Source organism: Salmo salar, chromosome 04 (assembly GCF_965601325.2).
Source record: "Salmo salar chromosome 04, fSalSal1, whole genome shotgun sequence".
Classification (NCBI taxonomy): domain Eukaryota; kingdom Metazoa; phylum Chordata; class Actinopteri; order Salmoniformes; family Salmonidae; genus Salmo; species Salmo salar.
The window spans coordinates 30,714,882-30,729,487 of record NC_138294.1 but is presented as its reverse complement, the minus strand read 5'-3'; the positions used below and the strand labels follow the sequence as shown (position 1 = coordinate 30,729,487).

The window sequence follows — 14,606 nt, the reverse complement described above, 5'->3', positions numbered from 1 at the left end:
ACAGACATTCAAAAGTCGGAATGTAAAGCACAAACGACTGGAAAAGTTCCTCAAAAGCAGCTATAGTGAGTCAAGCATCTTGAGGTTGCCTGAAATAGGTTAAAGCATATATTTTACATTTTCTAATTTATTTCATCTTTATTTAACTGGGCAAGTTGAACTCAACAACATCGACACAGACACAAGTTACCTGCTATATTTGGGAAACAGGATTAAAACCGAGAAAACTTGGCAAAATACAATGTACATTTCTGTAGTACGAGTAGGCTGGTTTATACAGTATCATAGGTAACAATTGAGTACAAGCCACCTAGCTAATAGAATACTGGGGCTAGCGGTCATTAGTAACATTTCAATCAAAGTGATAGTCTAATTGAGGCGCAACAGAGTTCACCGGCGAATGCCGGAACACGGAATAATAACTAAACCAACGAACGAGAAATGGTGGAGCCCACCAGAATGAAGAGAGACATTTTTCCGAATAAACGTGGTGAGTGAAAAACGTAATTACATAGCTCACCCCCTACAGGGTATCTCGTTCTACCGCTATACGACTTTATATGCGTTGTTTGTTGGCAAATTGATATTTACGAAGTTTTTGGAACTCGTTCCTATTGGAACGTTCCACAGATTACACCCACCCCGTCCCAGAAATTATACCCACCCACAAACAGACAGAGACACCTGCAGAGCAATGGGTAGGAGACCGTTGCGTCTTGAAGAAAATGTATCTTTGAATTACACTTTATCTGACTACCCTATTGAAATGGAAAATGATTAACTCCGTTCTCTGGATATTACTCTTGCTCGAAAGTGGTAAGTCTGTCTTGCCAAACTGTGAGTCAATAACAAAAGTAGGCTACTATCATGTTACATAACTATTGTGTAAATTATGTGAATAGGCTATTATTACAAAAGTGCGGAAAGAAAGGCTGTTATAATTTTGCATTTTGGTCATGTCGTTATTGTAAAAGAGAAAATGTGTTCTCGATGACTTACTGGTTAAATAAAGATAAAAATAGTCTTATTTAGTGTTGATGAGTTTTCAATGTGAACTAGGCTACACCTAGGAGCCATAACTACAACTCAATGGATTATAAAATAATAATAATAATAATACAAAGACAATAAATCAAAAAAGTAAGTAGGTCACTGCGTACTGTAAAAGTAGAAATAAATTAAGCCTAGTCTGTCATGTGCTTGGCTTGCATCCTGGATCACCAACAGGATTTAGTCCTGTTAATATCTTGTATTGATCTAGCTACTGCCCTTAGTCTATGTTTTCTTTCTTCCTTTCAGATCTGATTGATGCTGTAAATGTGTCTGGAAAAGAGGGAGTGAAAGTAACTTTACCGACTGGACTTACTGAACTACCTAGTGGCACTATTATATCATGGTCTTTCCCATTGAGTCGTTCAGATTTATTTGATAACATAGCTCTGCTGAATGCTGGTGTGATTAAAACGGACTACAGTAGGAAGTTCAAAGACAGACTGAAGCTGGATACTCAGACTGGATCTCTCACCATCAGAAACCTCACCATCAACGACTCTGGAATTTATAAAATACTTATCATCAATACCCAGAGTTCATCTAAGATAGCAAAGCTAACTGTCTATGGTGCGTGTCTGGTTTCTTTTTTTACTTCCCTTTTTTCAATTCTCTCATTTAGTCTGTTACCCAGAGTTGTTTTCAATGAAGATCAAAAAATACCTTTGTATTTAGAGTTTGAAAAAGAAATAGCCCACTTCTTCATATATGTTTAGGTCTCATTTATGACATCTTAGTTTTTACTGTAACACATTATTTTTCATCTCTGTTTGTCATTGAGTCACTGCTTAATCATTCTGCTATCCCAGCCTCAGTGTCTGCTCCTCACATCAGTCACTCAGTGGACAGTCCATTTGAAAAAGTGAGCTGTTCATTGGTGTGCACTGTGAAGAACGGGAGAGAGGTGATCTTGACCTGGTACAGAGGAGAGAAGATATTCAACCAGACCAGCAGCCCTGATCTTCTCGCCAATCTCTCTCTCCCTCTGGAGTTAAACAAAAGAAACATTGACAACTACAGCTGTGAGGCTTCCAACCCTGCTGACTCAAAACCAACTCCACTCAACATTGAAACGCTCTGCCCTCAATTGTCCTCACGCTCTGCCCTCACAGGTATGTCAACACTGCATATAGTATTGTTTTTCCGTTTTGTGGATCAGTCAGGGACCGTAGTGACAGACCAGTAAATAGCAAGCTCTGTTTAAAATGACCTCACCAGAGATTTCATTGGACAGAGCTGACCCCCAGACAGATTGTCTGCTCTTCGTTTCCTCTAATTCTAGGGGGAGATGGATACCAGCTGAAGCTCACTAACAACTTATTTTGTAGGATAGTAAGGTGAAAAATAACCAATTGTATTTTTAACATTAAAACGTGAGGGCAGTTTTTACAAAATCCCTCAACATGCGTATTATCGTATTTCTTTTAACTTCTGTATTACAGCAAGCTGATTTCTGTATTTATTTGCCCATGATCCTTGTAGCCTACCTTATAATACCTTCATCAATGTCATTCATCAGTATTGACTAAAGTACATGGCATGGGTTTGAACAGCTGAATTTCATTTAGACAGGAAGAATATCGGCTTCAGGTGAATACAGGGCAAGGCCACATACAACATACAGTTGATAAAAAAATATAGTAGATGAGAAAAAGTATATGAAAAAGATATGACAGGCAATGCCAAATGAGTGACTGAACAGTTACTTTCCCCCCACCCTCCATTTTACTCCTGACAGAGTCTGGTTCCAATCCTGTCGCATTCGCACTGGTCACATTGTTAGCAGTTGGGATAATAAATGGTTGGAATATTCTGGGCAGTTAAAATAAGAACATGTGGAGGTAAGTACAATCTGTGTTACAGTTCACATCATACAGAGCACCCTGAAGGCAACAAACACAGAACATAGGTAATCGTGTAAAATTATGCCTTTTCCCTTCATTTCAATGCAGCCTGCATGCAAAGAGAAGAAGAATGATGCTGATGTAAACTTTCAGAGATCGGTAAGGTCAATGTGTATGAATGTGTGCATGCACTGTGTATATATGTGCATGCATATTATGCTACTTGGTTTTCTATGCAACTTCTGTATCTGTGAACACACACATTTAGGAATTAAGTGGTCACTTGTTGTTGGCTTGTATAACATACCAGCCAATGTAAAAATACAGAATACACAAGAACAAGCATAGCATGCAAATATACTGAAGAAAAATATAAAGGCAACATGTAAAGTGTTGGTCCCATGTTTCATGAGCTGAAATATCCCTGAATTTTTCCATACGCAGAAATAGCTTATTTCTCTCAATCGTTTGGCACAAATTTGGTTACATCCCTGTTAGTGAGCATTTCTCCTTTGCCCCAAAAAATCCATCCACCTGACAGGTGTGCATATCACGAAGCTGATTAAACAGCATGATCATTACACAGGTTCACCTTGTGCTGGAGACAATAAAAGGCCACTCTAAAATGTGCAGTTTTTTCACACAACACAATGCCACAGATGTCTCAAGTTTTGAGCGAGAGTGCAATTGGCATGCTGACTGCAGGAATGTCCACCAGAGCTGTTGCCAGAGAATTGAATGCACTCTTCTCTACCATAAGCCACCTAAAACATTGTTTTATAGAATTTGGCAGTACGTCCAACCGGCCTCACAACCGTAAACCACGTGTAACCATGCCAGCCCAGGACCTCCACACCCAGTCCAGGACCTCCACATCCAGCTTCTTCACCTGCGGGATCGTCTGAGACCACCCACCCGGACAGCTGATGAAACTGAGGTGAATTTCCCCAGTGGGTGGGCCTTTGCCCTCCCATCCCTACCCATGACTGCGCCCCTGCCCAGTCATGTGAAAAACATATATTTGGGCCTAATTTATTTATTTCAACTGACTGATTCCCTTATATCAACTGTAACTCAGTATAATCATTGAAATTACTTTTACCTGGGGGCATGCTTTATAGACCATTCAAAGGTTTTCCGATACCTGGTCCCCCTGAAAAAACCCGCATGTTATGATAGCTTAGAAACAGTAGTAGGCAAATGAAGGGAAAAAGGTACAATAATATGATGATGGTATAACATTTCTAGCACCTATTTGCTGGTAATTGGAAACACGTACGTTTCGAATTGCGTCCCCCATTCCTAAACACATCCATCCTATTGTGTAGGTTTTGAAGGTTCATAATCTAGGCTTGTAGTCATCAGAAGTAGATTGAGGAACGGTTGGTGGATCCAAGAAGTACAAGCCCCCACATCATTCTCCAACCTCTGAAATCTTGTCTTTGGTGTGTGCATTTTTAAGTAACCCTTAACATTTTCACTCTGTCTGACCAGTAGAGTCGTGGTTATGGTGGTTGATCTCCAAAGGAAGGTTTGAGAGTTCAAATCCCAGAGGAGCAATTAATAGAGCAACATTTGTCTTGTTGCCTTTGTGGGCCTGAAAGAGCAAACTTAAGGTGTGTAGGGGGACAGGGGCTAGTTGCCATCAAATAGCACGAATGAAGTGACACCCTGTATAGAATGTCCTTTTAATAGAGTTGTGATAACATATTATGTCATGGAGTAACAATACAACCCTTCTCTGAAAAACTTTTACCTAGGGGCATGCTTTGCCTTGACAGAACAATGTTGAGGTGGGTTCCGGAAGGACATTAGACAGCATGGAAATTGGATTATAAAATGTTAGGTTATAGCAACTGGTGTGGAGTAGGAGTGCTGAGCTATGATCAAACCCACCCCTGTCCATATAATCTTGTTCTAGAGACAACTTATTCAGTATGATCTAGGCAAAGCTGATCGTAGAACAGTACGCCTCTGTACACATATATGAAATGTCTCAGGCAAAGAATGCTGAACTGGAATCAGTCGTCCCCCCCCCCCCCGTCAAAGTAATGTTATTCATTCTACTCAGAAATGCTAAACAGATCCTAGTTCAGCACTCCTACATCTAAGCCACCAAGTGAATGTTGGGTCTTGGGTGCTAAATGTCTTGAACAGTGGTTGAAGAAGTACCCAATTGTCATGCTTGAGTAAAAGTAAAGATACGTTAATAGAAAATGACTCAAGTAAAAGTGAAAGTCACCCAGTAAAATACTAAGTAAACGCCATTGCTAAAATATACTTAAGTATCAGTGGTAAAAGTATAAATATTTTGACCTTCCTTATATTAACCTGTTGGGTCTAGGGGGCAGCATTTGCACGTCTGGATAAAAAAAATGTACCCGATTTAATCTGGTTACTAATCCTACCCAGTAACTAGAATATGCATATACTTATTATATATGGATAGAAAACACTCTAAAGTTTCCAAAACTGTTTGAATGGTGTCTGTGAGTATAACAGAACTCATTTGGCAGGCAAAACCCTGAGACATTTTCTGACAGGAAGTGGATACCTGATGTGTTGTATTGATTTTAAACCTATCCCATTGAAAAACACAGGGGTTTAGGAATATTTTGGCACTTCCTATTGCTTCCACTAGATGTCACCAGCCTTTACAAAGTGTTTTGAGTCTTCTGGAGGGAGATCTGACCGAACAAGAGCCATGGAACGGTGATGTCCCATTAGACACCTGGCGCGCTACTTCATGTTGGGTACCCTCGTTCCAATACGTTATAAAAGGCTATGCATTCGTCCACCTTGAATATTATTCATGTTCTGGTTAAAAAAGGCCCTAATGATTTATGCTATACAACGTTTGACATGTTTGAACGAACGGAAATATATTTTTTCCCCTCGTTCATGACGAGAAGTCCGGCTGGCTTACATCATGTGCTAACGAGACGGAGATTTTTGGACATAAATGATGAGCTTTTTTGAACAAAACTACATTCGTTATGGACCTGTGATACCTGGAAGTGACATCTGATGAAGAGAATCAAAGGTAATGGATTATTTACATAGTATTTTCGATTTTAGATCTCCCCAACATGACGTCTAGTCTGTATCGCAACGCGTATTTTTCTGGGCACAGTGCTCAGATTATTGCAAAGTGTGATTTCCCAGTAAGGTTATTTTTAAATCTGGCAAGTTGATTGCGTTCAAAAGATGTAAATCTATAATTCTTTAAATGACAATATAATATTTTACCAATGTTTTCTAATTTTAATTATTTAATTTGTGACGCTGACTTGACTGCCGGTTATTGGAGGGAAACGATTTCCTCAACATCAATGCCATAGTAAAACGCTGTTTTTGTATATAAATATGAACTTGATAGAACTAAAAATGCATGCATTGTCTAACATAATGTCCTAGGAGTGTCATCTGATGGAGATTGTAAAAGGTTAGTGTATCATTTTAGCTGGTTTTATGGTTTTGGTGACCCTGTCTTTGACTTGACAAAACATTACACACAACTCTTGTAAATGTACTGTCCTAACATACTCTAAATTTATGCTTTCGCCGTAAAACCTTTTTGAAATCGTAAAACGTGGTTAGATTAAGGAGATGTTTATCTTTCAAATGGTGTAACATAGTTGTATTTTTGAAAAATTTGAATTTTGACATTTATTTGGATTCAAATTTGCCGCTCTTGAAATGCACCTGCTGTTGATGGAGTGCACCACAGGTGGCACGCTAGCGTCCCACCTAGCCCCAAGCAAACTAGACAGCACGATTCTCTTGTTTTTTTATTGGAGAAATAGCCATGGGAACACTCCAACACTCAGACATAATTTACAAACGAAGCATGTGTTCAGTGAGTCCTCTAGATCTGAGGCAGTAGGGATGACCAGGGATGTTCTCTTGATAAGTGTGTGAATTGTACCATTTTCCTGTCCGGCTAAGCATTCGAAATGCAACAAGTACTTTTGGGTGTCAGGGAAACTGTATGAAGTAAAAAATGCATGATTTTCTTTAGGAGAGTAGTGAAGTAAAATTAAAAGTGGTAAAGAAATAGAAAGAGTAAAAGTACAGATACAAAAAAAAACGGACTTAAGTAGTACTTTCAAGTATTTTTACATCATGGAAACTGTATGGAGTAAAAAGGACATTTTCTTTCGGAATGTAGTGGAGTCCTAAGGCCAGTAGTTGAGAAGCATTTCCCTCTAGCAATGTAAAAATGTCCTTGAATGTACATGACCCATCTGTATGTATGTATGTATGTATGTATGTATGTATGTATGTGTGTATATATATATATATAAACTGTATGAAATTGTTTGATATTGTAAGCCATGAAATGTGAGTGAAATATTTGTGCAATGAAAACGGCAGAAAAATCAGTGTGTGTGTGTGTGTATATATATATATATATATATATATATATATATATATAGACGGAATGTAGTGGAGTACTTGCAATACATTTTTGTTAAGTAATTTACACCACTGGACTTGAAAGAAACACCTTAATTACCTCGACTAACCGGTTCCCCGCACAATGACTCTGTACCCCATGTATATAGCCTCGCTATTGCTATTTTACTGCTGCTCTTTAATTATTTGTTACTTTAATTTCTTATTTTTACTTAACACGTATTTTTCTTGCAAATAAATTGTTGGTTAAGGGCTTTTATGTCAGCATTTCACTAAGGTCTACACATGTAGTATTCGGCGCATCTGACAAATACAAATTGATTTGTTTCACATGAAAACATGTTGTGAACCTGGTATGGCATTATTGAAACTGTGCTGACACCTAGTGGACATCAAGAGGAACTACATATATACACACACACACACACACACACACACACACACTATAACCTTAAAACAGATGGGATGCTTTACATACATTGCTCTTTTTTTATTAGACACTAATATATATGTCCAATAAACAGACATTCAAAAGTCGGAATGTAAAGCACAAACGACTGGAAAAGTTCCTCAAAAGCAGCTATAGTGAGTCAAGCATCTTGAGGTTGCCTGAAATAGGTTAAAGCATATATTTTACATTTTCTAATTTATTTCATCTTTATTTAACTGGGCAAGTTGAACTCAACAACATCGACACAGACACAAGTTACCTGCTATATTTGGGAAACAGGATTAAAACCGAGAAAACTTGGCAAAATACAATGTACATTTCTGTAGTACGAGTAGGCTGGTTTATACAGTATCATAGGTAACAATTGAGTACAAGCCACCTAGCTAATAGAATACTGGGGCTAGCGGTCATTAGTTACATTTCAATCAAAGCGATAGTCTAATTGAGGCGCAACAGAGTTCACCGGCGAATGCCGGAACACGGAATAATAACTAAACCAACGAACGAGAAATGGTGGAGCCCACCAGAATGAAGAGAGACATTTTTCCGAATAAACGTGGTGAGTGAAAAACGTAATTACATAGCTCACCCCCTACAGGGTATCTCGTTCTACCGCTATACGACTTTATATGCGTTGTTTGTTGGCAAATTGATATTTACGAAGTTTTTGGAACTCGTTCCTATTGGAACGTTCCACAGATTACACCCACCCCGTCCCAGAAATTATACCCACCCACAAACACAGACACTTGCAGAGCAATGGGTAGGAGACCGATGCGTCTTGAAGAAAATGTATCTTTGAATTACACTTTATCTGAGTACCCTATTGAAATGGAAAATGATTAACTCCGTTCTCTGGATATTACTCTTGCTCGAAAGTGGTAAGTCTGTCTTGCCAAACTGTGAGTCAATAACAAAAGTAGGCTACTATCATGTTACATAACTATTGTGTAAATTATGTGAATAGGCTATTATTACAAAAGTGCGGAAAGAAAGGCTGTTATAATTTTGCATTTTGGTCATGTCGTTATTGTAAAAGAGAAAATGTGTTCTCGATGACTTACTGGTTAAATAAAGATAAAAATAGTCTTATTTAGTGTTGATGAGTTTTCAATGTGAACTAGGCTACACCTAGGAGCCATAACTACAACTCAATGGATTATAAAATAATAATAATAATAATACAAAGACAATAAATCAAAAAAGTAAGTAGGTCACTGCGTACTGTAAAAGTATAAATAAATTAAGCCTAGTCTATCATGTGCTTGGCTTGCATCCTGGATCACCAACAGGATTTAGTCCTGTTAATATCTTCTATTGATCTAGCTACTGCCCTTAGTCTATGTTTTCTTTCTTCCTTTCAGATCTGATTGATGCTGTAAATGTGTCTGGAAAAGAGGGAGTGAAAGTAACTTTACCGACTGGACTTACTGAACTACCTAGTGGCACTATTATATCATGGTCTTTCCCATTGAGTCGTTCAGATTTATTTGATAACATAGCTCTGCTGAATGCTGGTGTGATTAAAACGGACTACAGTAGGAAGTTCAAAGACAGACTGAAGCTGGATACTCAGACTGGATCTCTCACCATCAGAAACCTCACCATCAACGACTCTGGAATTTATAAAATACTTATCATCAATACCCAGAGTTCATCTAAGATAGCAAAGCTAACTGTCTATGGTGCGTGTCTGGTTTCTTTTTTTACTTCCCTTTTTTCAATTCTCTCATTTAGTCTGTTACCCAGAGTTGTTTTCAATGAAGATCAAAAAATACCTTTGTATTTAGAGTTTGAAAAAGAAATAGCCCACTTCTTCATATATGTTTAGGTCTCATTTATGACATCTTAGTTTTTACTGTAACACATTATTTTTCATCTCTGTTTGTCATTGAGTCACTGCTTAATCATTCTGCTATCCCAGCCTCAGTGTCTGCTCCTCACATCAGTCACTCAGTGGACAGTCCATTTGAAAAAGTGAGCTGTTCATTGGTGTGCACTGTGAAGAACGGGAGAGAGGTGATCTTGACCTGGTACAGAGGAGAGAAGATATTCAACCAGACCAGCAGCCCTGATCTTCTCGCCAATCTCTCTCTCCCTCTGGAGTTAAACAAAAGAAACATTGACAACTACAGCTGTGAGGCTTCCAACCCTGCTGACTCAAAACCAACTCCACTCAACATTGAAACGCTCTGCCCTCAATTGTCCTCACGCTCTGCCCTCACAGGTATGTCAACACTGCATATAGTATTGTTTTTCCGTTTTGTGGATCAGTCAGGGACCGTAGTGACAGACCAGTAAATAGCAAGCTCTGTTTAAAATGACCTCACCAGAGATTTCATTGGACAGAGCTGACCCCCAGACAGATTGTCTGCTCTTCGTTTCCTCTAATTCTAGGGGGAGATGGATACCAGCTGAAGCTCACTAACAACTTATTTTGTAGGATAGTAAGGTGAAAAATAACCAATTGTATTTTTAACATTAAAACGTGAGGGCAGTTTTTACAAAATCCCTCAACATGCGTATTATCGTATTTCTTTTAACTTCTGTATTACAGCAAGCTGATTTCTGTATTTATTTGCCCATGATCCTTGTAGCCTACCTTATAATACCTTCATCAATGTCATTCATCAGTATTGACTAAAGTACATGGCATGGGTTTGAACAGCTGAATTTCATTTAGACAGGAAGAATATCGGCTTCAGGTGAATACAGGGCAAGGCCACATACAACATACAGTTGATAAAAAAATATAGTAGATGAGAAAAAGTATATGAAAAAGATATGACAGGCAATGCCAAATGAGTGACTGAACAGTTACTTTCCCCCCACCCTCCATTTTACTCCTGACAGAGTCTGGTTCCAATCCTGTCGCATTCGCACTGGTCACATTGTTAGCAGTTGGGATAATAAATGGTTGGAATATTCTGGGCAGTTAAAATAAGAACATGTGGAGGTAAGTACAATCTGTGTTACAGTTCACATCATACAGAGCACCCTGAAGGCAACAAACACAGAACATAGGTAATCGTGTAAAATTATGCCTTTTCACCTTCATTTCCATGCAGCCTGCATGCAAAGAGAAGAATAATGATGCTGATGTAAACTTTCAGAGACCGGTAAGGTCAATGTGAATGAATGTGTGCATGCACTGTGTATATATGTGCATGCGTATTATGCTACTTGGTTTTCTATGCAACTTCTGTATCTGTGAACACACACATTTAGGAAGGAAGTGGTCACTTGTTGTTGGCTTGTATAACATACCAGCCAATGTGAAAATACAGAATACACAAGAACAAGCATAGCATGCAAATATACTGAAGAAAAATATAAACGCAACATGTAAAGTGTTGGTCCCATGTTTCATGAGCTGAAATATCCCTGAATTTTTCCATACGCAGAAATAACTTATTTCTCTCAATCGTTTGGCACAAATTTGGTTACATCCCTGTTAGTGAGCATTTCTCCTTTGCCCCAAAAAATCCATCCACCTGACAGGTGTGCATATCACGAAGCTGATTAAACAGCATGATCATTACACAGGTTCACCTTGTGCTGGAGACAATAAAAGGCCACTCTAAAATGTGCAGTTTTTTCACACAACACAATGCCACAGATGTCTCAAGTTTTGAGCGAGAGTGCAATTGGCATGCTGACTGCAGGAATGTCCACTAGAGCTGTTGCCAGAGAATTGAATGCACTCTTCTCTACCATAAGCAACCTAAAACATTGTTTTATAGAATTTGGCAGTACGTCCAACCGGCCTCACAACCGTAAACCACGTGTAACCATGCCAGCCCAGAACCTCCACACCCAGCCCAGGACCTCCACATCCAGCTTCTTCACCTGCGGGATCGTCTGAGACCACCCACCCGGAGAGCGATTGAAACTGAGGTGAATTTCCCCAGCCCTCCCAGCCCTACCCATGACTGCGCCCCTGCCCAGTCATGTGAAAACCCTATATTTGGGCCTCATTTATTTATTTCAACTGACTGATTCCCTTATATCAACTGTAACTCAGTATAATCATTGAAATTGTTGCATGTTGTATTGATATTTTTGTTCAGTATAGTTGGATCTTATTGAATTACAGGTTTCTGTTTCTATTTGTTTTATGTGCTGACTGTACAGGTTGGGGATATATACTGGTATCTGGCATCTGGCACCGGAGGAATCTGTTTACCAGAAGAGTCTGTTTTGTACTCAGATGTCAGAATCTTACCTTTTGTTCAGACATGACTGGATTCAATCACTCCTCTCTCAAAGCTGTGACCTTGGAGTGGTTTAGAGGCTTGTGTGTCTCAATGACCCTGAGAGCTATGCCGGAGGGGGCTTGGGCCCCTGGTAGGTTTAGCCATTCCGGATTGGTCTTAGGTCAGGGGCCAGACCAACGACAGCATTGGTCCTACATGTTTCACGTTGGCATGGTAGGTAGGTAGGCAACCATACCACTATGTCAATGTCTTTACTGTAATTTTAAATGTGTATTTTTCATGGTGTTGTACATTACTTTGCAAGAAATGTGCTTGATAAAAATGCAATTTAATTGTTGTTGTTTAAGTCTTAACATTTGTCAACCACAAGGTTGACCTGGTCCTTGTGAGCCAGCTCAGCAAATTACATTTCCCCCCAAAAAACACACAAAAAACTAAGATTTTATACCGATCTCACATTTATACCTTTCATTGCCACTATTGTATAATTGAGTATGTCATTTCACATACAAATAGCACCGCTATTTACTTGCCTGCTGCATGCCCTGTGTCTTTACTGTAATTTTAGATGTGTACTTTTTCATTGTGTTGTACTTTACTTTGCTAGAAATGTGCTTGATAAAAATACAATATTATTGTTGTTATATTTAGGTCATAACGTTTGTCTGAAAACCAGGATTAGTAGTATTTAAACAAGCAAATTAGTTAAATCATGGCACCACATCCACTCCCTGAAACAGGTTTTCCATTTATTTTCAAAATGCTTGTAACTGACTGCCCAAACCTGCTGATTTCATGGGCATGTTTAAACTTGTGGAGGAATGTTTTCATGTAGGTTTGTCCTGCCTTTATCTTCCCTCTAGAGAGTCTCTGTTATGTTCTCCACTATTTACCAAACTACATTAAAGCCTGATAGGAAGGTTTCTGTAGTGTTCTTAACCACATTGGACATAAGTGTCATAGTCATTAACTTAATAAAAAGTGAGTAAGTTAGCTTATGTATTTAACATTATTGTATATCAACCAGATACAGCATACTACTACCAGCATACTGTAATTGATGCAGGGTTAAGATGTGTGTTTAGCAGTGAGGAATGTACAACTCCATACATTACAGAGAAAACTCTTTGGGAATGAGCAGATACGAGTAGTGATAAGTCAATGGACAAGTACACATAACAGGTAAGATAGGACAGGGGAAAAAGGCATAGTTTGGCATAAATACAGTACCAGTCAAAAGTTTGGACACCTACTCATTCAAGGGTTTTTCTTTATTTTTACTATTTTCTACATCAAAACTATGAAATAACATGGAATCATGTTACTACATGATGGCCAAAAAAGTGTTAAACAAATCAAAATAGATTTTAGATTCTTCAAAGTAGCCACCCTTTGCCTTAATGACAGCTTTGCACACTGTTAGCATTCTCTCAACCAGCTTCACCTGGAATGCTTTTCCAACAGTCTTGAAGGAGTTCCGACATACTCTGAGCACTTGTTGGCTGCTTTTTCTTCACTCTCTGGTCCAGCTCATCCCAAAACATCTCAATTGCATTGAGTTTAGGTGATTGTGGAGGCCTGATGCAGTACTCCATCACTCTCCTTCTTTGTCAAACTACACAATGACACAATTCTACACATCCTGGAGGTGTGTTGGGTCATTGTCCTTACACATCCTGGAGGTGTGTTAAGTCATTGTCCTGTTTAAAAACAAATGACAATCCCACTAAGTGCAAACCAGATGGGATGGCATATTGCTGCAGAATGCTGTGGTAGCCATGCTGGTTAAGTGTGCTTTGAATTCTAAATAAATCAATGACAGTGTCACCAGCAAAGCACCCCCACACCATCAACACCTTCTCCGTGCTGTACGGTGGGAACCACACACGTGGAGATCATCCGTTCACCTACTCTGCATCTCACAAAGACACTGCGGTTGGAACTAAACATGTTAAATTTGGACTCATTATACACTGCTCAAAAAAATAAAGGGAACACTTAAACAACACAATGTAACTCCAAGTCAATCACACTTCTGTGAAATCAAACTGTCCACTTAGGAAGCAACACTGATTGACAATAAATTTCACATGCTGTTGTGCAAATGGAATAGACAACAGGTGGAAATTATAGGCAATTAGCAAGACACCCCCAATAAAGGAGTGGTTCTGCAGGTGGGGACCACAGACCACTTCTCAGTTCCTATGCTTCCTGGCTGATGTTTTGGTCACTTTTGAATGCTGGCGGTGCTTTCACTCTAGTGGTAGCATGAGACGGAGTCTACAACCCACACAAGTGGCTCAGGTAGTGCAGCTCATCCAGGATGGCACATCAATGCGAGCTGTGGCAAGAAGGTTTGCTGTGTCTGTCAGCATAGTGTCCAGAGCATGGAGGCGCTACCAGGAGACAGGCCAGTACATCAGGAGACGTGGAGGAGGCCGTAGGAGGGCAACAACCCAGCAGCAGGACCGCTACCTCCGCCTTTGTGCAAGGAGGAGCAGGAGAAGCACTGCCAGAGCCCTGCAAAATGACCTCCAGCAGGCCACAAATGTGCATGTGTCTGCTCAAACGGTCAGAAACAGACTCCATGAGGGTGGTATGAGGGCCCGACGTCCACAGGTGGGG

At 39.4% G+C, this 14,606-nt stretch overlaps 1 protein-coding gene across 1 annotated transcript; it reads left to right on the top strand.

The window, feature by feature from the left end:
• Positions 1 to 661: 661 nt before the first annotated feature.
• On the top strand, positions 662 to 12,902 carry LOC106602699 (T-lymphocyte surface antigen Ly-9). Its single transcript, XM_082973793.1, has 7 exons — positions 662 to 816; positions 1,300 to 1,620; positions 1,860 to 2,162; positions 9,129 to 9,449; positions 9,689 to 9,991; positions 11,508 to 11,661; positions 11,899 to 12,902. Exons 1-6 carry the CDS (start codon positions 774 to 776, stop codon positions 11,627 to 11,629), a joined length of 1,413 nt encoding a protein of 470 aa, XP_082829919.1. The 5' UTR covers positions 662 to 773; the 3' UTR covers positions 11,630 to 11,661; positions 11,899 to 12,902.
• The last annotated feature ends 1,704 nt before the right edge of the window (positions 12,903 to 14,606 follow it).